General features: G+C 39.9%; 1 protein-coding gene across 3 annotated transcripts; it reads left to right on the top strand.

The window, feature by feature from the left end:
- Positions 1 to 10,675: 10,675 nt before the first annotated feature.
- On the top strand, positions 10,676 to 20,831 carry lhx3 (LIM homeobox 3; the record flags this gene model as incomplete). Of its 3 annotated transcripts, none has more annotated exons than XM_079364875.1 (6): positions 10,676 to 11,022; positions 15,957 to 16,128; positions 16,253 to 16,452; positions 18,040 to 18,191; positions 19,289 to 19,460; positions 19,646 to 20,831. In XM_079364875.1, 6 exons carry the CDS (start codon positions 10,953 to 10,955, stop codon positions 20,077 to 20,079), a joined length of 1,200 nt encoding a protein of 399 aa, XP_079221001.1. In that variant the 3' UTR covers positions 20,080 to 20,831. The 3 variants fall into 3 exon arrangements, with proteins under 3 accessions (XP_079221001.1, XP_079221000.1, XP_079220999.1); XM_079364874.1 differs by having other exon boundaries at positions 16,250 to 16,452; XM_079364873.1 differs by lacking the exon at positions 10,676 to 11,022 and adding an exon at positions 13,532 to 13,628 and having other exon boundaries at positions 16,250 to 16,452.
- Positions 20,832 to 24,704: the final 3,873 nt, after the last annotated feature.

Here is a 24,704-nt window from a genome sequence, read left to right as displayed (position 1 = left end):
ATCTTCTCCAGATCTCAGTGTGGGAGCTTGTAGTGAAGATGAAGGGCGGGGGGAGAGAGGCAGGAAAGCAACGGATGAGCCTTTTAAATCTGAGAATCCAACATGAGCTGAAGCATCTCAGCTCTGTCCTTAAACCTCTTTGAATGCTGGTTATCTTGCAGCAATCCCTAAGACAATGCTCGGGCCTCCAACAATCCCCGTATTATAGGCGCATAGTTGTGTTATCTCATGTTTGCTTCAGTTTTTTCTGTTATGGAGGGATGTTTTTTATTTGACGTGTGAGTTCCTGAAAATGATGTATCAGTATCTTTTTAGTATTGGCTGTACAGTACAGTATAAGCTGCTGTCAGACTGGATTGCGGTTGGCACATTTTTTAAGTCACTTGTTTTCTTTATCAATTTTAACTTTAAGCATTGCACACATGAGAGGCCAGTGTATAGTTTGACAATATTACAACTTCAATGTGTGTGGGTAGACTTTCTCCTGGTGACCAAAGGGTGGCAGTGTTGTTTACTCTTCATAAGTCAAACATGGAGGGCTGTTAAGGCGGTATCACTCTGCAAGCATGCAGACATTAAGAAAACTTAAATCGTGAAAAAATCAGAAAAATCTCAATCAGTTTTTGTGCATGAAAATCATTTTTCTTTTCCTCCGCATGCAAGACCTTTTGCTCTGCTTATAGAGTCAGAAAGCACAGCACCAGAATGCAATTGACCTAAATATATAACAAATCTGAATTTAACAAGAACAGATTACACACATTGTACACATTGTACCTTCAGATACACTTTTTAAGATTTGGGTTGAAATTGTCTTTAGGTTCTGATAGACATTAATAAATCATGTGCTCTGAAACATAAACAAAGAAAATCTCTCATCGGTTGTAGTTTGTAAGCCTGTAAAAACACTGACTAATGTCTGCCACAAGGTACCAATCTGATGAACCAATCACACGCCTCCCCGTCTCCTTGCTCGTTCTCTACCCCTTGTGTGCACTAGATCACACTCATAGCGTGTCACTAATGACAGTTTATACTGTGAGTGTCTCATTGGCCTTTGTGAGTCGTAAAATACTCCAGTTTTTTATTGTTTTTTTTAACGTGTATTAAGATTAAGTTTAGTCGTTACTTAGCACTGAACATGAAACAACTTAGTTTCTACACGATGCATGTGATGAGCTGAGGTCAACTTTCGGAGCAATGTAAGTGAGGGGCTTTTTAGTGAGCACAGAGGAGACGGTGTGGTTGTAGACGTAGCACTTAGGAATTACTTCTTTCAAAATCAAAAATTTTTTGGGGAAAAATGACCAACCCTGTTTACAGTGTAAGTTTGTATGTAAGCACTGGGTAATCTTCAGTTCATTTGCTTTGCATGCTGAGTCATTGGTCCAAAAGAGGAAGTACCTGTCAAAATATGTTTCCCATAGAGTGTCTATGTTGTTAATTGTGCAACAACACTCCTCACTATTCACAATTTCTGATTGTGTGTGTTCTTCCACAGGTTTGTGACCTATAGGTCATCATCAGAACACGCTTACAGGTTGCTGTAAACAGCATATGGGGGTCTGATTTAGAACATTATTGATTTGTGTTCACAGCTTATACTCAGCGCCTCCCGCCATACTGACAACAGTTTGTTATCTTCAGTTAAGCTGCTGAACAATCAAAGAAAGTTCTCTACACTGAGTGAAGTGAAGCTGCATTTTCCCTTCTAAAGGCTGCGTCAAAAGTTTAAAGAGGCCGCAGAATAACAGGGAAGGAGGCAATGGCTTGAGTCAAGTATTGCACGAGTCAGTACATATGTTACTCAGCATTGTGTAATGAGTTCAAGAGAAAAGCCAGGGAAGCAAGTGTGTGTTTGATTCGAGTTAGCATCCCTGTGTGTCTGTATGTGAGCTTGTCTTCTGTGCGTCTATACTTTACTGTATATCAGCTTATGCATCATCTGTCCATGCGTCCGTGGGTCTGTCTGGAAGCGTGATAATGCTGAGCCCTCGTGAAGCCGCTTGCATCTCTGTTGTTGCTCCTTGTTCTTGGCCTACTTTGGGAGAGGTGAATTGAGGGCAACTCGAGTCTATGGGTAAGGGGATTAGGTCTCCAAACATGCTCCTCTCCAGTTTGGGATTTTGCCCTGATGCCAGACACTTAAAGTCTGCCAGGGATTAAGATAAAGAGAGAAGTAAGAGCGGCATGCATTGTGGTCTGCGTGGGGAGATGTTTTCAACAACAGAAAAAGGAAGAGGAGGGGTGACTGGTGGTTAATAAATAAAATAAGATGTGTGCTGGTGATATGATCTGGTACATCTATGTAGCATTGGCTGACCTATTTGCATGTGGCTCGTGCCATGATGTCGGTCAGGGATAAGACATTATAATGGAGAAGCTGTTCTTTTCATTTCCTTTGTATTTAGTGGATGATCTCTGCTTAATTCAATGGTTTAATTAGGAACATGCTCAGATCTTTGCTTAACATTGTGGCCTCACAGTTTAATTATTAGAGAAACAAAAGCAGAGTCTCTTTATTGCACAAGTGCATCCCGTTTTTTAGAAGCTCCCCAAAGAGAATCTTAGTCTAGATGACATTTAACCCAGGCTTACTTAGAAGGCACATTTACCAGTTTGTCCACCTACATAACTTGAACTACTTGAATACTCAAGTAAAGTTCAACATCATCCGCATATAATTTCATTTTAGTGAGCCGAACAGGTCCGATTTTCATTTGAAATAAATCTGAAACAAGAGAAACCACCAATTAACACAAAAGAAGTGTCTCCATTGCATATGGTCATCCCATTTTTAAAAGCATCCCAAGAAGAATCTTAGTCCATGAGCCATGAAGGCATAGCATGCAGAGAAAGCGGATTTTTCCCTCTTTATTTTCCATTGACTTTATTCAGAACATGTAATAAGCAGAACATCCTCTGCATAACGTGACCTGCTGGCAGGACTGTCTTTTTCTGCAGAAAACTTTTTAGAAAAACAACGACAGGTGAACAAAATAGAGAATAAATGAAGCCTCCCAACTGACACAAAAAGACAGAGTGCATTGCATAAGGACATGCTGTTTAAATAAGAATCCCCATTGGACATCCATGATGCTTATGATGTAGGCATATTCGCCATGGCCTGTCATTTACTCTATTTTGAATCTCCAAGTAAAATAAAATAAAACGTTTTTTGTTTTTTTGTTTTTTTAAAGAAATGGGTTTGTTGAATACTCTTTATGTAAGATACCATAAAGACAACAACAGGTGAAATGATGAATACATTTCACCCTGGACTAAACTTCTAATATTTTGCACTGGAAACAAAGTGGCACACCCTCTGAATTATTTATTAGATACAATGATAAGAGCATCAGCTTGAGGTATTAGTGGCCCTGAACCTCTTATTTGGCTTTCTGGAGTCTTTACAAGAGTCTGTCTTTTCCTTTGTCTTGACAAAGCAGGGGGGTTCCTCCTCCACCCCACCACCCTGCGTCTGGAGGTTCCTCCAAGGGTAAGAGACTGCTGCTCCATCATGCTCCTCCAAGAAAGTGGGTCATGAGTCTGAGACTGCAGGATTAGCGACCGTCAGGCAGGCGTGTGCCGAGCCGCCTCTTATCCGTAACGTTAAGACCCCTCCCAAACAAACACACTACACCAACCCCTCCCTTTGGTGGAAAAGAAAGGAAAAAAACACACACATGCCCTCCACCAGCCGCTAGTACACAAACATCCATCTTTCGCTGTAAGCCTGTTAGTCTATGATAAGCCAGAACTGACTCTGACGCACCGTAGTCATCTCTTATAGTGTAATTGAGGAAATGAACATCATGTGTAGCTGCTAAACTTCTCAAAAGTAGATAAACTCACAACAATTACAACATGAAAAGATGCTCAAAGTTCTAACCAATTAGGAAAACTCTCTCGGCCTGTCACCCTCGGTGGTGTGATTTGCACAGTACTTCTGATAAAATGTTTAATAATTTACAGAATCCCAACCACCTCAGCAATAATGACATCTAATAGCGACACCATGATAAATGCCGGCTTTTAAGCAGCTGACCCTATGATATTAATGGCAGGCTGGTTGTCTGCTTTGCCCTGACATGGAGTGTGATTAATTAGCAAATAAATTAGTAATAATAAATACATTCATTTTGCAGCAAAATGGTAACATCCATCATTGGAGGTCACTGCTGCCTTGTACAGTCGCTAATCAGTGTCCCTGTCTCTACTCTTTAACCGCTCACAGCAAAAGAAAGGGATGCAGCGAGGGGCTGTGATTTAGAAAAGTTGTATAAATTAGGAGCCAGTGGAAAAAGAAAAATTACTAAAGAGATATTAGTAAATAGAAAAGAAGAATTTAGAAGAAAACAAAAGTGGCTTGCTGTTCCTTGGAGAACCGTCACTTATCTGCTCATCGTATTGTTTTTGGGTCCAGATCGGGGAGTCTGGGAGGGTTCATTGAAGAGAGATGGCAGGACATAAGAGTTCAATCACAGACACACACGATGTACTTCAAATCCTAACACAATGTTCAATGTTTGTCTCATCCACCTGATCATGGGTTTTTTGTCAACCTGGCAATTTTCAAATTACACTATTTACAAATTTACATTAAAACATGGCATGTTGAGATATCAATACTTCAACAACTTGGTTTGTAGTCTTGAGTTTTCCAATTTTGCTCCGCAGAAAAATATTCAACTACTTTTGATAGTTCTGACTTTTTTTTCTTGTTTTTAATCTTGATTTCATTTTCATTCCTCTGCTAATTTTCTAGCATCAAAACACTGAGTCAAATTCCTGGTATGTGTAAATGTATTTGGACACATTCCCGTAATGTGGTTGATTGTATTTAACGTGGTCTCTCTGCCATCTTTAGGATTTGACCTGATTGATTAAACAGAGCTTTGATCAAATAATTCCTCGTCTTAATCTATAATTTCACACAGCACAATGCAGAAACTGTAAAGCTGCAACAGTTTGTTTGTTATCCAAAAATGTAAGTTGAAGCCTCAAAGTTTATTTAGAAATCCGATGTAATCATGATACCACGGTATAAGACAGCGTTATCTGATGATGAATCAAAAACCTTCATCATGGCTGTAGAGCTATGTATCATTGTCGTAATGCAATTCAAAATGTTGTGCATAAGAAAGGTCAGAAAATGCTTAGACTGACTCCAGTTTATCTACAGTGGTTACAATGCACAATATAAACATTTCAAATATAGTTATTAATTATTTCAAAATATTTGACTAACCAACATGTCTGTTAAGTGAAAAAGAAATAGCATTAGCATGTTCAGCAAATATTTATTGAAACGGAGGAAAAATTCAACAATTTGATACGTTTGGTTTCTAGCTGTTTTCACACATGCACTCTTGATATTTCTAGAATAATGCAGGACAGCCTTCCCTTGGGATCTCCCTGAGAAGCTTATTCTCGCAAGTCCCTCACAGGATGAAATTTCCCTGTCATGAGGTAGGCGGAGTTCTGAAGTGGTAAGAAAGGAAGTGAAAAAAGATGTGTCAGGAATATAATAAGTTGCATGAGTCAAACATGATCATTTTTTATATCAATACTACATGCTATTTGCTCGTATTAACGGTACCAACAAACGAGTGGAGAAGAACGGACTGGGGAGCAGAAAAGAGTAGGAAACTATTTTGACAACATGCACAAGAACCAGTCGAGGGATATAAAAGTCATCACCCTCAGCTTGCTCCCTCGCAGTGACTTCTTCCTAAACATTACCTTTAGTATTCAAACATCAGCTCACGACTGACTTGACTGGAATAAGACCAGGTTTATACATTGCATCAACGTTTGTTTGAACACACGAAGCCCACCGAGTTTTGTTCATGTGTGAAGAGGCCATTTTTAAAGCATCTTTTTTATTTAATGTAGCGATGGTCAGCATGTTTATCTTTGCAGGTTCCTCTTTTTGATCAAAACAAGTCATCGTGCAACACAATAAAAAAAAAATCCTATTATACTTTCCAAAGCTGATTACTCAGAGAAACTTGCTATAAAACAGCCCACGAGTGTAAAGCTCATATAACTGCTAAGCTCTTTTAAAGTATTTATTTTGACTTGTATTTCTTGCAAACATACCACCTACTAACCAGACAGACCCCACAGCAGGCCAACATCTGTAATGACCAGCGAGGTCAAGCCTCAGCTCTGCCTGAAAGGTTTGAACTCTGACCGACCACACATTATGACACTGGGGTAGCTTATCATTGAGCTCGAAAGCTGATATTTCCCACCCTGAACAAAGACAGCAAAAAAACGCAACCTAACCAGTCGAGTCCCCAGACGGTGCGTCGGAACTGAGCAACAGCATCCCCCCCCTTATAAATGGATGGACAGTTGTTGGCCTTTATTGTCTAAGCATGAAACCAGGGACACATGTTGGGTGGTAAAAGTGTCAAGGCCTGACTGAAGAGCCATTGTATCAGTCTCTAGTGGTCGCAGTCAGGCTTTGTTTCCTGTGTTGTTCACCATTAGCATATCAATATTCAAAGGGGCTGATGCTGGGCAGAGGTGGAAGCCCTTTTTAGCCTGGAGTAGACCCTTGTGCACAAATAATGAAACCTGCATTTGAGTCTTAAGGGCCAGCTGGTGAGTTCAGCCCATCTAAGAAATGGGATGAATCATAACCAATCCAAATGCATAACTGTCAATTTTCTTATGTGTAGATGTCCAAAGAGAGTTTTGAAGTTCCTTCAGTGTAGATGAAACACCACTAGACCATCTCTCCAGTCCGTCTTGGTGAATAACAATGGCCTAAATGGCGTCACCCAACCCAGCCCTCCAGCTTCCCCCCTCCTTGCCTCGACTCAGGCCAGCTGACCCCAGGACTGGCAGGCCGGGGGACAGTTAGCCTTGTGTGTTATTGTGTGTGTCGGTGTGTGTGTGTGTGTGTGTGTGTGTGTGTGAGGGGCAAAGCCAGCAGAGAGTGTCGGTTGCTCCGAGGGCCAAGCGTAAAAGCGGTTGGGCAGTTTAGCCAGCTGCTGGGGGAGCGAGCTTCGGCCGGCCTGGTCAGTGAAACCTTGCCAGATGGAGCCATTTCAAAACAATGAGAGCTGCTCGCTATGGTTGGAAACCAGGGACGCAGAGGGAGGGCCATATACAGTAAATGACTGCAGGCTGGGTTGGAAATCTGTAAAAATGTTGCATGGGTCAACAATTCCTTTCTGCCCTTACTTTTCTTCAAGTTTTCTGGTTGTGGTCATCCATGTTTGGACCTTCCCGTGTAGCAGCGAATTAAGACTCTCCAATGGAGGGAATAACATCGAAACAATGTTGTTAGGTTATTTTAAAATCTCTGCTTTCATATTAAAATGCACTCCACTTAGTATTCCTCTCTCTCTTTTTTCCCTCTCTCATCCTACAACACACTTGCTCTCTTCCTCTTTCCCTCCAGACAGCAACAGGCCGAGGTGTCCGGGGACTGCTCCGCTGAGGAGTAACCAAGCCTGGGTAATGAGGCGTGTGATTGGTCCCCTCCCTCCCGAACAAGGCCAGTCTTTGGAGGACATGATTGATCATGACAGGAGCACAATGGCAGCCTGGTGTCAGAGGGGTGGGATGGTGCACACGGACCCCCCGCGGCCACACTCGCTCGCCCAACTCAGCTGTTGCACATGTATGCACGTATCAGTATGGCACAGCAAGCATGTAGGATGACACATACAAACAAAGCAAGAGCATGGGCAACAATATGTGCGTGCTAAGAACACTGACATCTATTTGGAATCAAATTAAAATGTATCAGAAAACATCCCTGCCTTGAGAGAAAAGCAGAAGTCATTATTTTTTTACTTATTTTGTCAATAATGGTAAAACTTTAGCTACCTTAAAAAGAACCTTATCGTTTCCTAATCATACTCCATTTTTATATACAGAAATGTACCATTCACCTTTACATTGTTGTGAGGACTGCCTGTCCTGGAAGTAACCCATCTTTAATGTTTTTAACCCAAAAATAAGACCGTGACGAGGGTTTGTCTCTGCATCGACAGGATTTTGTTGAGGTGCAAAACAGCAGATATAAGCTAAGATCAGGTTGGATTGCATGGAACACATCAGAGTATAGATTTGTATTTATAGAACTATTCTATTTCACTCTGCAGGTTGAGTGTCCCTCACTTCATGGAAAACAGACGTTTCATAGCAGCATGTTCCTATGAAGTGACCCTCAGGGGCCCGAGGCTCTCGTAACCCCGGAGCACTCGTGAGCCTGTTGAACCTGCTCATATTCAAGGTCAAAAATCAAGTTCTAATAGGTACAGAAGGCAGAGTGTTTATAGACGAGGACCATTAGATGCTGAGTGCATCCTCAAGGAGGACCCAGGTGTATGAACACTTTACCAATTTGTTGTGATGATGCTCTACGGTGGATTTCAATGGAGACGAGAAGACCGGGATAAAAGCTTCAAGAGGGCTTGCTCATCAACGTATTCATGACTGGAAGCCGAGGATTTATAGATGAAAAGAAAGTGACTATAAATGTGGTCGTGACAGCAGAGGCTTTTTATGTTTCTGATTCTTCAGCAAAATGTTCCACCTTAAACATTCAACAACGAGATTTAAGCAGCCATTTATTTGAACGAAACACCCAAATAACTGTGTTTTAAATATGACTTTATTAGCAGCAGGGTCATAACAGATTCTACATTTGAATCGGCACATTGTTCCAATAAAACACCAAAGACCAACCGGCAGAGACTCCCCTCTTCAAGTGCATGAAAGAAAAAGGAAAGCAGGCCTGTTGTTGTGCTTGCACTCTAAGCTCCTTTGATGCTGCCTTGGCTTAAGGTTACTGTGTGCAGCTTCTTCCAGATTTACCAACAGTTCTCCCTTAATCTCCACAAAGATCCATACTGACTTGTCGACCAGAGATTACAGCCGATTACACCGCAAAAACGTGCTTCTCAATCATAAAAACAAACAACCTCTGTATGTAGTTTTTTCATCTCTGTTTTTTTTTTTTAACCTTGACATCCTGAATAGAGTGTCAGGAATTAAGTCAGTGAGCGATGATGAGATAAGAAAGGAAAGATGGTGGATTTCTTTCCAACTTTGGCAAGCTAATTGCCCTGAGTGGACTAATGAACAGCATAGGTCTAATTGGCTTACACCACTTGAGGGCTGGCGTGCTGGGCGAGTAAAATTGAATCAAAGCTGTAGCACTACGTCAGAGTAGTTTTGTCGCTGTTGTGGTGGTTAATTGGCACAGGCTCAAAGGAAGGAAGGATGGCATTCGGCCAAAAAGCCGGGCAACTCCGCGCATGCGCTTGTTTTTTGGCTTGAAATTTTTACAGGAACTTAGCAACAATTTATAAGGAAGAAAAATAGACGCTGCTTATAAAATAGATAAACGGTTATGTATTGGGGGGGAAAAAATAACAAACTGTGTTCGTTTTTTTGGAAGTAATGCCGAGGTTTGAATTAGACAAGTGGCTCTACTTTGTGTAAAAGATACGTGTCAGTAAAACTTTAGGACGTTAAAACTCCATCCAGTGAGTCTTCCCTTCCCCAAGTCTTCATTTGTTGCTGTAAAAACTAGTAAAGAAACCACAATCCACATATATATGTAGTAATAAAAAGTATTTTTCTTTTTTGAGTAGCCTAAGTTGTTTGTTTGTGTTTTCGTTATAACTTGTAAACACAGACAGGCTATTTGAAACTTTTGCATGTTTGGCTTGAATTTTAGCAGGATGGTATAATTTTACCAACCTTTTTTTTCTTTCTTTTTTTTTTTTGCAAATGAACAATGTTAGCTTTTTTTTGCATTTCGGCCTAGTCTTTATTTAATATTATTTCACTCGACTTTTATTTATTTATTAACAATCATTCAAACACTGCACTTTAAATGTAGCAGAATCCACTTTATTGGCCAGGCATGTTCATATAGGCTTCAAGGAATTTGACTTTGCTCTATACAAAAGATAGATAGATAGATAGATAGATAGATAGATAGATAGATAGATAGATAGATAGATAGATAGATAGATAGATAGATAGATAGATAGATAGATAGATAGATAGATAGATAGATAGATACTTTATTGATCCCGAGGGAAATTCAAGGCATCCAGTCTCTAACATCAAAGCCTCTAACATCAAATAATCGACTATAAACCTAAATAGCACGTACAAGTCTGCATGAGACAATAGTGCAGTGGTGAGTTGTGCAAAAGATGCTGAGAAGATGTCGCCTGATGTGTTCTTGCGTTTGAGACTTGTCATTGTAAACCAGCAAGGATGTGCCTTCATTTTTTGTTTTTAGCATTCTTCACCCGGAGCTTCATTTAAGCTAACATAACGGTACGTACCCTCTGTCCGCTAGTTGTATCATTAATGCGATGCGGTCTATTTTTAACCAAACAAAAGAGAGACGCAGCAATGGAAACGCACGACAACAATGTCTTAAGCAATGCCCAATTGCCCTATTGTGCGTCTTTAAAGACAGACACGTGCACCACAACAGAGATAACAAGAAAGAGGGGAGGGTGTGTGTGTGTGTGTGTGTGTGTGTGTGTGTGTGTGTGTGTGCATAGGAGCAGCACACACGCCTCCTCCTGCCCCGTTTAGAGAAACTCCCCCTTCAGCACCCTGGACAGAGGCAGCGCTGATGACCGCAGATCACTTCGGCTGAGGTGAAGGCGCAGACTGCCACGCGCACACTTTGGTCACACGATTTTTAACCTCACCTCGAGTTCAGCAACACGGAAACAAAAAGAGAAACTTGATGCATATACACATTTTCCCTCCTCGGTGGTCAACGAAAGGAGAGAAGTTTCCGGGTGTTCTTTTTTCAACATTTTTCTCAAGTCAAGCTTCGGAAATCTCCAGGAAAGTTCCGGTTTGAGTCCATCATCCGCAGACGTTATTTTTAAAGAATCTGAGGCTCTCATCGTTCGTCTTTTGGAGGATCAAAAACTAGCTTCAAAATGTTGCTTGAACACCCGGGGTCAAGCTGTCAAAACACCGGAAATTTCTCCCGTTACAGTTCGGGCCCAGGTAAGACAGAGCGCCTATATCACGTTTTCTTGAGCACTGTTGTTTTGGCTTGTTTTGTTTGAATCGATGTCCTGCGGTTTGTCAATGACTTAAAATCAAGCGTGAAATGGTGGTGTTTAATAAGTTGAATCATCACAGCAGGACGCACGGTGTTTCTTGTCAACTGTGACAAGCGTGAAATTGAGCTTGTTCACTGTTGTTTATTGCTCTATTTTTTTCTCTCTCAAAAAGCAACACAGAGTACACAAAACCTATACATTCTTATCTTGTGTTCGATAATTTGCGGTTAAAAATTCACACCAAGACATCTTTGAAATTCAAAATAAAGGATGCAACAGTTGCAGGAACGCCTCCATTATTCGCCGGCCTCTTGTATGCAGCCTGTTTTAGAGGCGCTTCTCCTGCGTTGTTGCGTGCGGTAGACGTTATGAATCTGTAATGAGCCTTCATTGTTGGAGAATCACTCGAACAGATGTTATGCGCGTGCTGTCATTTCACACCGCCGCACGCGGTTGTAACGGGAACGGATACGGAGAGAGCACAGTGTGGGTACCCTCTGTGTGTGTGTGTGTGTGTGTGTGTGTGTGTGTGTGTGTGTGTGTGTGTGTGTGTGTGTGTGCTCGACAGACTGTCAGCAGGCAAAGAGCTGCTCCCACCCGCTGCCCACCGACTCAAAACTGCTCCACAGGTGTCACATTCCTGCCCTGACAGGTTGGACACCTGACGTTGACGTGGAGGTTCTGAAGGAGATTGTTTGATAAGAAGTTTTGTGCCACATCATTGTTTTGAACCCACACAAAATTTCAATTTAAATGTACTAAATCAGGCATAATTAATACACACAAAATCGAAACAGGCGATTTTTACAAAAAATGCACAGACCGAAGTGCAAATTTGGGTTGTAAAAAAATTTCTAACTCTGATATTCACTGACCGTTCCTCTGATGGTCATTTTTATCACTTTGTTATCTCATTACTGCCGGGATCAACCCCCTCAAAAGTGAGCGATCAATACGACATAAAAAAAATATTACAAAGCTGAAAAGTAACAGTGGCACCGATGAACCCCAAAGCTTTCTAAAAAAATGTCTTTCATACACTTGTGGAAATCCAAGCAAAATAGGACATTGATTTTAGATTCATCAGCGGCGCGCGCGCGGCTGTGGCACTCCTCGTGATTTCCCCAGGCGCTCTTTTGTGCCAAAGATCAGTGTCAATAAAATTCATTGGGGTGTTGGCCCGATCAACATGTTATTGAACAGCCAATCTCTCTCCTAAATAAACACTTGTCTTTGAACACTCAACGATACAGATCAAGATTGTGTGTACGATATTTAAAAACCTGTTGTTTGGATACAAAGCTTATGACACACACTGAGCTCCTAAACTGGTGTATGAATTAATACAAATGCATTATTTATTTATAATAGGTGATTATAACTCGGACCTTTAAAAAAAAAAAAAGTTTCCAGTTGTTTGAACCTGTTTCTCATATATAATAATTATTCGATTATTTTTAAAATCATAATCATTTAAGGTTAAATATTCAAATATAATAACACAAACATTTAATTAATAGGCACACCAAGGCAATATCCCAGTATTTTCTCAGGTTTGTCTTTCTTTTAAGTATAGCAGTTTTGAATTTTAAATAATGAAAAATTGATATTTCTCATGAAATAAGAATATTGGTAATTTATAAGATAAATCAACAATAAGGCTGTTTATTTTATTAAAGGTTTTAAGGCCGTCGATTAAGTATTTTGGGGTTATTTTGTCCAGTGCTCATTGATTCAGTTTTCATAAGAATTTAATATATTTCCAACTGTTTTGAATAATTATAACGTGCAAAAAGAGCTTGCCTTACTGGGTAGACACAATAAAAAAGCAAGGTGCCCAAGTTTGTGAATATCAACTATTTGTCTTAAACATATTTCTCATAATGCGATTTGCATTTTCCTGTAATGTATGAACATAAACTAAAAATAAATCAAAAGAAGGAAAGATTCCCGCACACTGAGAAATAAAATACAAAACGAAATTGTTTCAGCGTTGAAGGAAATATCTTTTTTTTTCATCATTTATTTTCAGTCAAATTTATCTCATTAGAGTACAAGAGGATGTGATGAACAATGTAATAGTGGCTTTATATCTTAATATTTTTCTATAGGCTGCACCGTAAAGGGCCACCGTTTGCTGAACAAACTGACACTCTATTGGCCTCTCCTCTCAAGCCCTTGTCCTTCTTCTTCCGGGTTCGCTCGTCGCTCGGTTGGTGATGTTAATCTATCTGCCTGTCGCCCAGGAAACGGCGCCGCGTAATCGTGCACAGGCTCCAACACAGTATGCACACACACGGAGACCCAACTCCACCAGCACTGCGCACTCGCGCGCTTCTGTTCGCTTTGAGGCTCGTGCTACACAAATTCAACAACACCTGCTTGGTTTGATTGATTAAAAAAAAAAAAACAGGCAGATTTACATTAATGTGAGGGTAAAACCATGAGCAATGGATGGATACGGTGAGCGCAATTGTTCAAAAGAGGCTCCAAATAACACGGAGATGCTTCTCGCTCTGCTGTCTCACAGTGAGGAGCTCCGGAAAGGTAACCTGAAGCCCAAAGCTGTTGATTTATTCGTTGTTGCACTGTTTGGATCTTTTACATTTCAGCGACCACACTTTTCGAATGGGCCTTTTTTTGTGTGGCTGTGAGATAAATTGCTGCCTTTTTATGATGTTTTAGGTGTTCGGGGGGGCGGTGCTGTAATAACCAGAGTATGGATGATTGATGCTACAACTATGAAGTCGTTTAATTTTTGGCAGATTTCTCTATCAAGCCGAGCAATTTTACAACACGTGCTATATTTTTTGTTGTTGCTCCACCAACTTTTACGCATCAGGATTTACGCATTTGATTCATCGGGTGGTCGTTCAACTTTTATAGTAGGCTATATTATGTTCAGCGCATTGTTTTTTTAAATGGTAAATCAGAGAGGTGGCAATGGATTGTGAGCTGCACGTTATCCCGTTTAGAGTTTTTAATAGTCATCATATGTGAGACACTTCCACTCCAAATTGCACTGCTAAAAGAATATTCAAACAAAACATCTTGCACCTGATCCTGACCTGTTCCAAACACACACGAGTTGTGTGTTGGAAATTGTACTCTTTTATATGTATTACATTCCCAGTGTCCCATCATGATGTGAGTAAACAGCTCGGACACCTCATTGGTTTGTACCGTGAGACTAATAGGCAGCAGCTCTCTAGTTTTACAGAGCGCTTTGAATTAATGATGACCTGTATACACCTGTTCCCGGCGCGGCAGGGCCCAACACACTTGTGCTGGTGATGCAAGAAGAAAATGTTCTTGAATGATTCATGGTCGTCCACTGCAGAACAAAAGGAACGCGATTCCTTGCACGGATGGAATATGAAGTGGTTGAGCCTCCTTTAATTAGTAATAAAGAGGCCTGATAGCTTCTTACCTGACGTTTTAGCTGTCCTTAATTGTACTTTGTTTATTTTGTTTGTAGCTTGTTTGTTACAGTGATGCCAAGAATAATAATTATTCGACCAATATTTGCTTATTGATGATGCATTATATTCATCTTTATCTCGTTTTATTCTTTGAAAACGTTTGTTTTCACGGTTTGAGTTATTCTACACCATGGATAAACTATAAATGTGCAAATATCCCAAAGATAATTCAATATTAGAATACTTTCCTCTTATGTTTGTTGCTACAGTTTTAATTTTCATTTATTTATCTTTATTGATCTTCCAAGATTTAAGGTATAAACGACCTTTAAATTAAAACTTTTTCAAATATTTTCATCTGAATAGACACGTTGTTTCAGAGTCTTCATGTTTACATTTTATAAACGCATTTAATAAGTAAATATCTTCTTTCGAGTTCCTTTAAAGTACAACTTCTGCACATTAAGCTATCTACAAAGGAGGATGATAATTATTTTTATTTTTTGTCCTTTGTATTTATATCAGCTTTTCGGTGGTTTGGTAAATATGATTTAAAAAGTTTGTATGTTCTTTGATCTTATTAAATAGGAAAGCTGCAGGGATACATACAGGATGTGAACACAAACAGATGTTTGTTATTAGATTGAGGTGAAACGTGGACAGTGGATCTATTTAATAATTCTTTTATGAAGGTCTCGTGCACAGATAATGGGACACTCCACTTTTACGTAATCATGACTTTTATCATTAAAGCAAACACTCGACAGTGCATGCTTCTAGTCCAAAGACAAGTCTCGACTAGTGTAGTCTCTCATTTTATATTTTACATTTTTATTGTTACTGGCTGAATTGTGTGTTGTTAGGAGCTTAAACATTGTTTTAATCTGCTTTATCTGCTCTCCTTCAGCGCTCACCTGCAACGCTTTAAATGTCTTTTTCTTAAATAATTTAATTTTCCAAACCCCCTGATTCAAGAAAGTCAAGAATACATCGATGATTTAAAATGAAAAGTAGACAGTTTCTGGTTTTTATGAAGGTACATTTCGATGTAAAATGTGTCTTTTTTTCACAACAGTTACTTTAATGAAGAAGTGCATGTGGTGACTGTAAACTTATGGTCTTACACATATTTTATTTCATACAGTTAAATACAATTTTTAATAAATTTGAAAATGGCTTTTTGATCAAATCATAACAAATAAATGACAACACATAAAAAATAAGACGGTAAAACGATGACACAATAATATGAGAGCAGCATAATTGAGGCTAATTATGCATTAAAATGGGAGTATATTAACGCATGTTTCTGTTGTTCTCGTTTAGCGTGTGTGTCGCAAAATCAAATCAGAGATATTGTCTTTAACTGAGTTCTTCAGCACTGTGACCACACTCGGTTGTGTCCTCGTCTTATATCCATCAACCTTACTAATAATTGGTGGTCTTTCTGCAGAGATCCCGGTGTGTGCCGGCTGTAATCAGCACATCGTGGACCGTTTCATCCTCAAAGTGTTGGATCGTCACTGGCACAGCAAGTGTCTGAAGTGCAGCGACTGTCAGGCGCAGCTGGCGGAGAAATGCTTCAGCAGAGGAGACAGCGTGTACTGCAAGGAAGACTTCTTCAAGTGAGCAGCTTTTAAATAATCACCACATTTAATCATTATACGATTCAAATTTATGTTAAGACCATAAAGAGTCTAAAAGGGGTTATTATGTATTGATGGAAACCGTCTGATTTCCCAAAAGGAGATTCGGGACCAAGTGCGCAGCGTGTCAGCAGGGGATCCCGCCCACACAGGTGGTGAGAAGGGCGCAGGACTTCGTCTATCACCTGCACTGCTTCGCCTGCATCGTGTGCAAAAGGCAGCTGGCCACGGGAGACGAGTATTACCTGATGGAGGACAGCAGGCTGGTGTGTAAGGCCGACTACGAGACGGCCAAGCAGCGAGGTGAGAAGACGAGCAGAAGAAAAAAAAAAAAAAAAAAAGATACATTTTTAGTTTATTTGTGTGCCATTTGCAGCTCGTATTCTGTAAAATATGATGCGCTCCGTGCAGACTTGTTTTTAAGTAGGGGCTTTAATTTGGACGTGACGATGAGGTCACCCATAAACTCTGACCTACCTGCGCTAATTGCGTCGTTTCCCGCAACCCGATCGATAGTACACTGCGTACAGTGGAGGACCAGAGGCTCACGCACGTGCACTCTGCTGCTGCAAGTAATCAGCCGTCAATAGGTTTTATTATTGTGTGTGTGTGTGTGTGTGTGTGTGTGAGAGAGAGAGAGAGAGACACACAGAACGAGAGAAAAAAGGGTGTGTGTTTGAGAGAGAGACAGACTAGTGTGTTAAAAGACAGTGTCATATTATTATAAATATTGCACTACATAAATGTTTTCAATAATGTTCAACCTAAAGAGCTCTTTTAAAATAATATCTCAAAAATCCATACAAATAATGAAATTCTACATTTCTACAATTTCTAATTCTCCTTTTATTCAAGTGCAATCATGCATGTAGCAAGTATACATAAAAGGAGGATTCTGTAAATTGTCGTTCATTCATTTGAATAAAATGTACAGATAGGACCTTGATGAACAACACTTTAGTGAGTCAGACAAATACATGTGTATTTAATAAAATAAAGGTTATTTAGAAATTATTCCTCTTCTGTGTTTGACCTATCCAAAAAAGAATGTTAATTATCCTTCAGCCTCATTTTGTATATAAAAGTAAAGAAAGTTTTAATTTATTTCTAATAAGGACGTTCCCCACCGAATAGGGTACATCTTTATTGTGTGTGTGTGTGTGTGTGTGTGTGTGTGTGTGTGTGTGTGTGTGTGACTTTTAAATAGTTAATTTACAGCAGTTTCACATACTTTAATGTGTGTTGGCTTTTAAAAGTTTGTGTCATTTTATACGATCTTCACTAGCATTAGATGCCCTTATAATATCAACAGACAACACATTAAAAAAATCCCAGCATGCTCTGCTGCTGGGGCAGACAGTGCATGGTCAAGTTTTATCTCCCCATCTGTTTGTGTGAATTTACTGCCCCCCCTCCCCTACTACCACCACCACAACCACCAAGTGTGGATTTATGCAGCAAGTTTTTCACTAAAAACACACACGTTTATTTTGCTAATGAGAGGGCGCAATTACTTGGACCCGCATCCATTTGGATGATGGTTTTGTATTTTGCTGTGCTTGCCAACAGATGCGCCGACATGATGCAATTACGCACTGGATGCCAGAGTTTAGTTTTATAGGCAGAGGAGAAGTTATCCATTTATGTGAGATTAGAAAGTTGTATATTATAAAGGCAGTTTTATGCTAATAGTTGCTGCGAATGCTTCTATCACAGATGTTCATGTTGCTAAGGTAAAACACTAGACTTGCACTCTCATGTCTGTGTCATTAGTTTTATTAAGTAATATTGATTCTGTGTATTTTAAAGTATTTCCATTATTCCAAAGATTACAGCAGAATACCTCTGCAGCATTAGCTTACAATTTCTGCTTTGTCCTTTTTTTTTCAGAGGCAGACTCGACTGCGAAAAGGCCGAGAACAACCATCACAGCCAAACAGCTTGAAACGCTAAAGAACGCTTACAATAACTCCCCCAAACCCGCCCGCCACGTCAGGGAACAGCTCTCATCAGAGACAGGGCTGGATATGCGAGTTGTGCAGGTAAAGTATATTATTATCCATTAAGAGCTATTCCATTAGTGTCCTGACTGCATTATTAAAGGGACAATTGTGGCCGAACTGGCACGAGCCCACTGTACAAAGAGGTGCGTGTGTGTTGGGTTGGAATTTACGGCTAGATGGAGTAAAATGAAGTCCACATGAAAGTCAGCACGGTTTAAGTGCGAGATCGTTAACAATGCTAAGAGGGGCCCCTCGCATATTGTCTGCTGCTGAGGAGCCTCACACCCGGGGCCGGGTGCTGCTGGTCATATATATTGTTTTATTTGCAAGGACAAAAGTAGAGACGGAAGCCACTAAAATGCGGCTCATTATTCAGAGAAAGGGACGGGGTGCAAAGGGTTCACTTAGGGCGGAATATCATTAAAGAGAATGTAAAACTGCACTTTGTGCTTGTAGCAAATGAATTAATATTGTGTATACGATGAGATTTTTTTTTTAACAGGGTGTTTATTTTTTTATATATATATTTGCAGGCAGTGAGGATACAGACAGATTTGTGTTTATGGCTTGTCTTTGTGTTTGTGTTTTCTGAAGTGCAAGATCAAATTTATAGATCAGATCAAAAGTTAGTGTAGGGAATTTGAATAATTCAAAGCAGAAATGTGCTAACCTGTGTGCTCCCCCGGGGTGAGGACAACTTGTAGCTGTCGGGGAGTTAATTAAATGTGTGATAATTCAGGAGCAGGGGACGCTGGTCCCTGGATTACAGGTCACTGTCACAGTTTGAGTCTCGTACTTGGACTCAATTAGAAGGGAAGTTGTGTCCAGACAGTCCTTGAAAATTAATTTAGTTTTTAGGCCTTAAAAGCATAATTTGTTCCGCGAGGGAAGAGCAGAGGGTGTTTGATGTCGAAGACTCGGGGTGCATGATGACTTAGGAAGAAAATAGGGAGTCATTTGTATAGTTCAGATATAAAACGCAGAGGATTACAGATTTAACTGGTTTAGAGATCATTTGGTTGTGTTTTAAATGGTCTAAACTCTACAGTATACTGAGGGACATTTTTTTTCTGATGGAAATCTTAGCATGCTCAATATTTGAATACTTACACGACATCTTGTTTTTTTCTCTCAAGGTTTGGTTCCAGAACAGGCGAGCGAAAGAGAAAAGGCTGAAAAAAGACGCCGGGCGGCAGAGGTGGGGCCAGTACTTCCGCAACATGAAGAGGTCGCGAGGAAGCTCCAAGTCTGACAAGGACAGCATCCAGGAGGAGGGCATGGACAGTGATGCTGAGGTGTCCTTTACAGGTAGAGTCAAAACACTCAATATGAAGACAGTATTTTATTATAGTGGTTATGTAAGTCTTAACAGACTGCATGCATCACATCAAAGCATGTTAGCTGGTGAGCTAACGGAGAAGGTTCTTAAAGTTAGCTCAAAATATTCCTGTTAAATAAAGTTCTAATTTTATCTTCTTGTCCTTGTTGCACAGATGAACCACCAATGTCTGAGCTCAGCCTCACTAACGGCATCTACAGCAGCCTGAGCGAGTCCTCTCCAGGCATGGGGGGCCGCCAGGGGGGCAACAACCATGGCTCCTTCCCTTTGGAGCATGGCGTCCTCCCTTCTCAGGACCAGTTCCATGACATCCGATCTAACAGCCCTTACGGCCTCCCGCAGTCGCCGGGGTCCCTGCAAGCACTTCCAAGACACCAGCCTCTCATCTCCAGCCTGGTCTACCCCGACTCTGCCCTGTCAATCATGACCCAGGGGGGCACGGCTGGGATCAACCCTACAGTGAGGATCTCTATGGGGGCTGCGAATGGCCCCAGTTCGGACCTGTCCACCGGCAGCAGTGGAGGATACCCAGACTTTCCTGCCAGTCCTGCGTCCTGGTTAGATGAAGTAGACCATGGGCAGTTTTGAGTGGCCTTTGAAAAAAAAGGGACTATTTTTTTGGTTTTCTGTGTCTTCTTTGGGATTTTAGGAATTGAACAATAGTCAAACTGGACTGTAATTGTGTAAAGGACTAGACTGCTTGGAGTCCATCAATATCTGATGAGAAGGACCATTTATTATATGTGATCTGAAAGGAAAGGATGTCTTTCATTTAAAGCACTTGGCCTAACAATAGTCATTAGGTTACAAAATCTAAAGCAAGAAATCTTTCTGATTATTTAATTTTTAAATGCTTTTTCAGGACATTGTAGAGACTGACTGAGACCGAGACAGTTTGGACATGGATTTTTTGTTTTGTTTTCTACACTGTGCAGAATTGAGTTCTTCAAATGTCTGGTTGTTGCCAAATGTCTATATATATAAATATAATGGTTTATCATTGTGGAGACTTTATTTTTATACAAATCCCTTCTTGGACACGAAGAAGAAACCCAGATACAAGGACTTTGTACATTCTAATACAGGGATATAGGCATAAATGTAGATGTTGTCTTACACGGTACCTAGGGGTCCAATTACTTCTATGCATTTGTGTGTTTCTCAGATGTATCGTTCATTTTGTTCTGCCTAAAAAAACAACCTCGGAGGAAGAATGAGCTGTAGAATTCGGGGTTGTAATGTATATGTTTGTTTATGTGGAAAATGTTTTATGTCTTATTTATTCCTTCTGGTTATGATGATGATGATTCCTGGTAAAAATACAGGACTTTAATAAATTTGTCACCGAAATCAAAACGGGATTCTATGCTTTTTAGTTGGACTACAAAAATGTGTGCACAAGATTAAAAACTGATTGATCGAATATTTTATGGAAAAAAAAAAAAGATCTCATAAGACATAAGAAAAGAGCAGGCCTAGACTCCACTTACCTTCACCTAGTCTGAAATATATATTTTTGTTAAACTGATGGGGAAATAAGTCGCTATCATTCATTGACATGACAATGGAAGGCTCTACCTCCCGTACTACAACTGGAGACTTTAGCATTGCTTAACATTAATGAAGCTTCGACTGAGTGAACCAGGACCTTGTTAGCTTTGTTTTTGAGTTCTGCCATCTTTTAGTGGCTTTATTTAAATGACATATGTTTCTTCTGGAAGGGGAAACGATAGATTATACTCTGAGGAAAAGCCATGTGCTTCATGTATTGATTGTAATTATAAGCTGGCCTACATTCATGGAGGGCAATGTTAAAGACGGATATTAGGCCACTATGAGCTCTTTAAGAAATATGTTGCATGACCTATAGTAGATTAAAAAATAACTGGGGTTAAGTTTTACACACATATTGAGAAATTGAATAACCATTTTTGCATACATATAAAGTTTTCTGTACAAACGAAGCCGGTAATGTGTTGAATAGCTTCAACGCAGCATTGATCCTATGTATGTACCTTTCCCATCTATAGCATGCAACACTCCTGATAGTGAAACCTGAGCAAGCCTTCAGTTTGCAAATTGAGTTTCTGGCTAACTACCAACACATCAGGGGTTCAACAGCTCTTTAGTGGAGAAATTTGATGCAGACAGAGAGTCAACTCATCAATTCAGAGATTACTGGCTCTTGTTTGCCCAAACGGCCCGATGGGAAAGGAATCTCCAATCCATTAGCCGAGAAAGGATCAAGTGCCCCTTGTGAATTTCCTCATTTGTTTAGTTATTCAAAGTCAGGTTCAATTAAGTAGATTAAACAGTATATGTGTAGGTGGGCGCGTGCATGGACGTGTATGTATGTGTGGAATCAAGTGTTTGTTTGCTTCTTTAGCGGCTGGTGTGCAGTATACAGTATGTGTGCATGTATCCCTGTGTGGTTCTGTTGGACTAAGAAGAGATTTTGAAACTTTTTTTAGCTACCTTCTGCTTTTTAAAAACTTATTTTTAACATAAAAAACAGTTGATGTTTTTCAGTTTTATATGAAGCATTTCAGGTAAAAATCAGTTCTGATGTATGCATGTTTGTCTGATTGTGTACCTGTGTATCTGTGTGTCTGTGTGTGCTTGAATGCCGATCTGTAAAACCTGGATCCGAACTAAAAGATTTTCAAAATCTTAACAAATGATAAAAATGTGATAGACCTACATGACATCAAATAATGATAGATGTACCTATTTGTTGTACGTATATAGTCTTTGGAGAAAGGATACAAATTAAATAGGACAGGACAAACACAAAGGATTGGTGATGATAGTTTTTGGACTTTTTCTTTTTAAAACATTCACAGAAAAATTCACGGAGAACACGTTTTTTTATACGCAGGAGCTGAAGGGTTAAAATTGTTTTGATGTGGTAGTTGGGCTATTATTGGTTTAGGATTTGTACCACGTGACAATCCAGTGTGTACTCGCTGTACTCGGTGTTCCTCTACCACAACAGGTTATCAGATCGTGAACATTGAACATGGTTAAAATGTAAAAAATTAAAATGAGTGGCCACAACATATTTCTGAGCATATCAGAGATATTTATATTACTCTATACACACCTCACAGCAGGAAAATGTGGCAAGACGACTTAGAAAATTTTTGTCAGAAAGGAGAAAATCGGGCTTGATCTGCTTGATTATCTTGTAGTGCATCCCCTGATTATAGTATAACATGCGTGACGTTAATAGCCATCTGTCCTCCAACCTTTTCTTTCATAGTGCAATCTCCAACTTCCTCCCTCTTAATGTCCGTCCGCTCAGCTTTGCTCCTCAAGTTCCCCAGAACAAGAAAAGGAACACCAGACAGGAAATTCAGCCCAATCCTTCCAGCTGAGTGGCAGGTATCACTGTTGCCCCGCAAAGCGGCAGGTGTGTAACTCGACCCAAAGAGTGTTTGGCAAAGACAGAAAGGCGGTGAGAGTGAAGTGTGAAAGGTTGTGTTAATCTCCTATAGATACCTGCCTTAGTCAGTTTACTAAGCTGTTTGTATTTGAGGTCAGACAGGCTGATTTCTAGCTGATGAAACAGAAAGTACTTTTCCACTTTGTGTTAAAAACCTGATCATTTTGAAGGATGTTAGGTTCAAATTGTTGTAAAATGGAGTTTACTATTTTATTCACATTTGTAGTCTATCATTTATGCCTTTATTTGATTGGACAGTGGATATAGCAGGATTGGAAGAGAGTTGGAGCTTCGGTTCAGGAGAGAGCTCATTATTAATCAACGACATCAAAAAGTTTAGTCGTGTGAGAAAGCTACACAGCTTGTAATCCACCAGCTAGAAAGCTACTTGCTACCACACTAGCTAGCCAGGAACATGCTAGCGCTAAGTAATTACAATGCCTCCCCATACTTCTCTGTAATTTTCCGTGTTGGGCTATTTTCCCCACACCAACGTTTAGCAGTTTGGTTTGTCTAATTGTTGTTTTTTTTTTAGGGGTTATTATGAAGAAAGGAATGCTGTTTAAACTAGCAAAGCTGAACATTAGCTAACTGAAAAGCTGACAGTTTGTTCAAAAGGATTAGTCTGATAAAAACACATAAGAACTTTTATGATGAATGATTGTTGTTTATTTTAGGTTAACACTAAAAGTACTTTGCTAAAAGGCCTAAATTGTTAAACCATGGATTAGCTTAGCTCTGCTCACCATACGTTAGCGATATGTGATTCTTCTCGAAGTCACACGCCCTGAAATACAATCAGTAGAAGCTGTGTATTTTCAGTGAATACATAAACATTTAAAATGCAAATCTAATAGTAAATGATTTCTCCATTGGATGTTCACACTGACTAATGTTCAGCTGTTAAATCTGTCTCACAGCAGGTGTGAGATTTTAGTGACCACTGGATGAACTCCTCAAGCAAACAACGTAGATAATCCCACCCTACTCTCTCCAATTGAGTTCAAATCCAGCACTTTCTTAGTTTAAGTTAGGTATGTAATTTGTTAGATGGGTTGTATAGGTCTGGCAGGAGGTGAAAAAATGAGTTTTCAGTGTGGTGTTAGTGACAACAACATGAATGTAGGTGTAGCTTCACAATCATTTCGTAAATGGTGGGAAAGAGAATTCGGGGGAAGAGAGATTTAGGTTGAACAAACTTAAAAGCACACTTTATTTGGTTGATTAAATTAATCTTCCTTCTTGTGAATAAAGCAACAACAATATGAGATGCAATGGTATCAGTTTTCCACTAATGCAAAAGTACGAAAGAAGCATAAAGAGTAAACAACCCACCAAAGTGCTGTTAAAACAAAGAGGCTGGCTTTGGAAGTGATCATCAATCAATCAATCAAATCATCTTTATTTGTAAAGCATCAATTCATATCATGTTGATTTAAACTCTTCAAGACTCTTCAAAGCGCTTTTACGCTGTATGTCGCACCTACACATTTACTGATGGCAGAGGTTGCTATGTAAAGTGATGATCAGAAGTCAATAATCCCATTCATACACATTGAGAGTTAAATGTTTTATCCAAGGACACATCGGACATGTTGCTGCAGGAGCTGGTCATCAAACACCCTGATCTAAGGCGTTGAAAGACCCCAGCCGCAAGAGAGCGGGAGGAATACTGTCCAGACCCTTTTTTTCTCGATTCCTCAAAGACAATATTTTTGTTTTCTGTATGTTTCAACTCAGTGTGTCGCTAATATGTAATTGTTTCAAA

This window comes from Symphodus melops (genome assembly GCF_947650265.1).
Source record: "Symphodus melops genome assembly, chromosome: 16".
NCBI classification, from domain to species: domain Eukaryota; kingdom Metazoa; phylum Chordata; class Actinopteri; order Labriformes; family Labridae; genus Symphodus; species Symphodus melops.
This window is presented reverse-complemented; position numbering and strand designations above follow the sequence as displayed.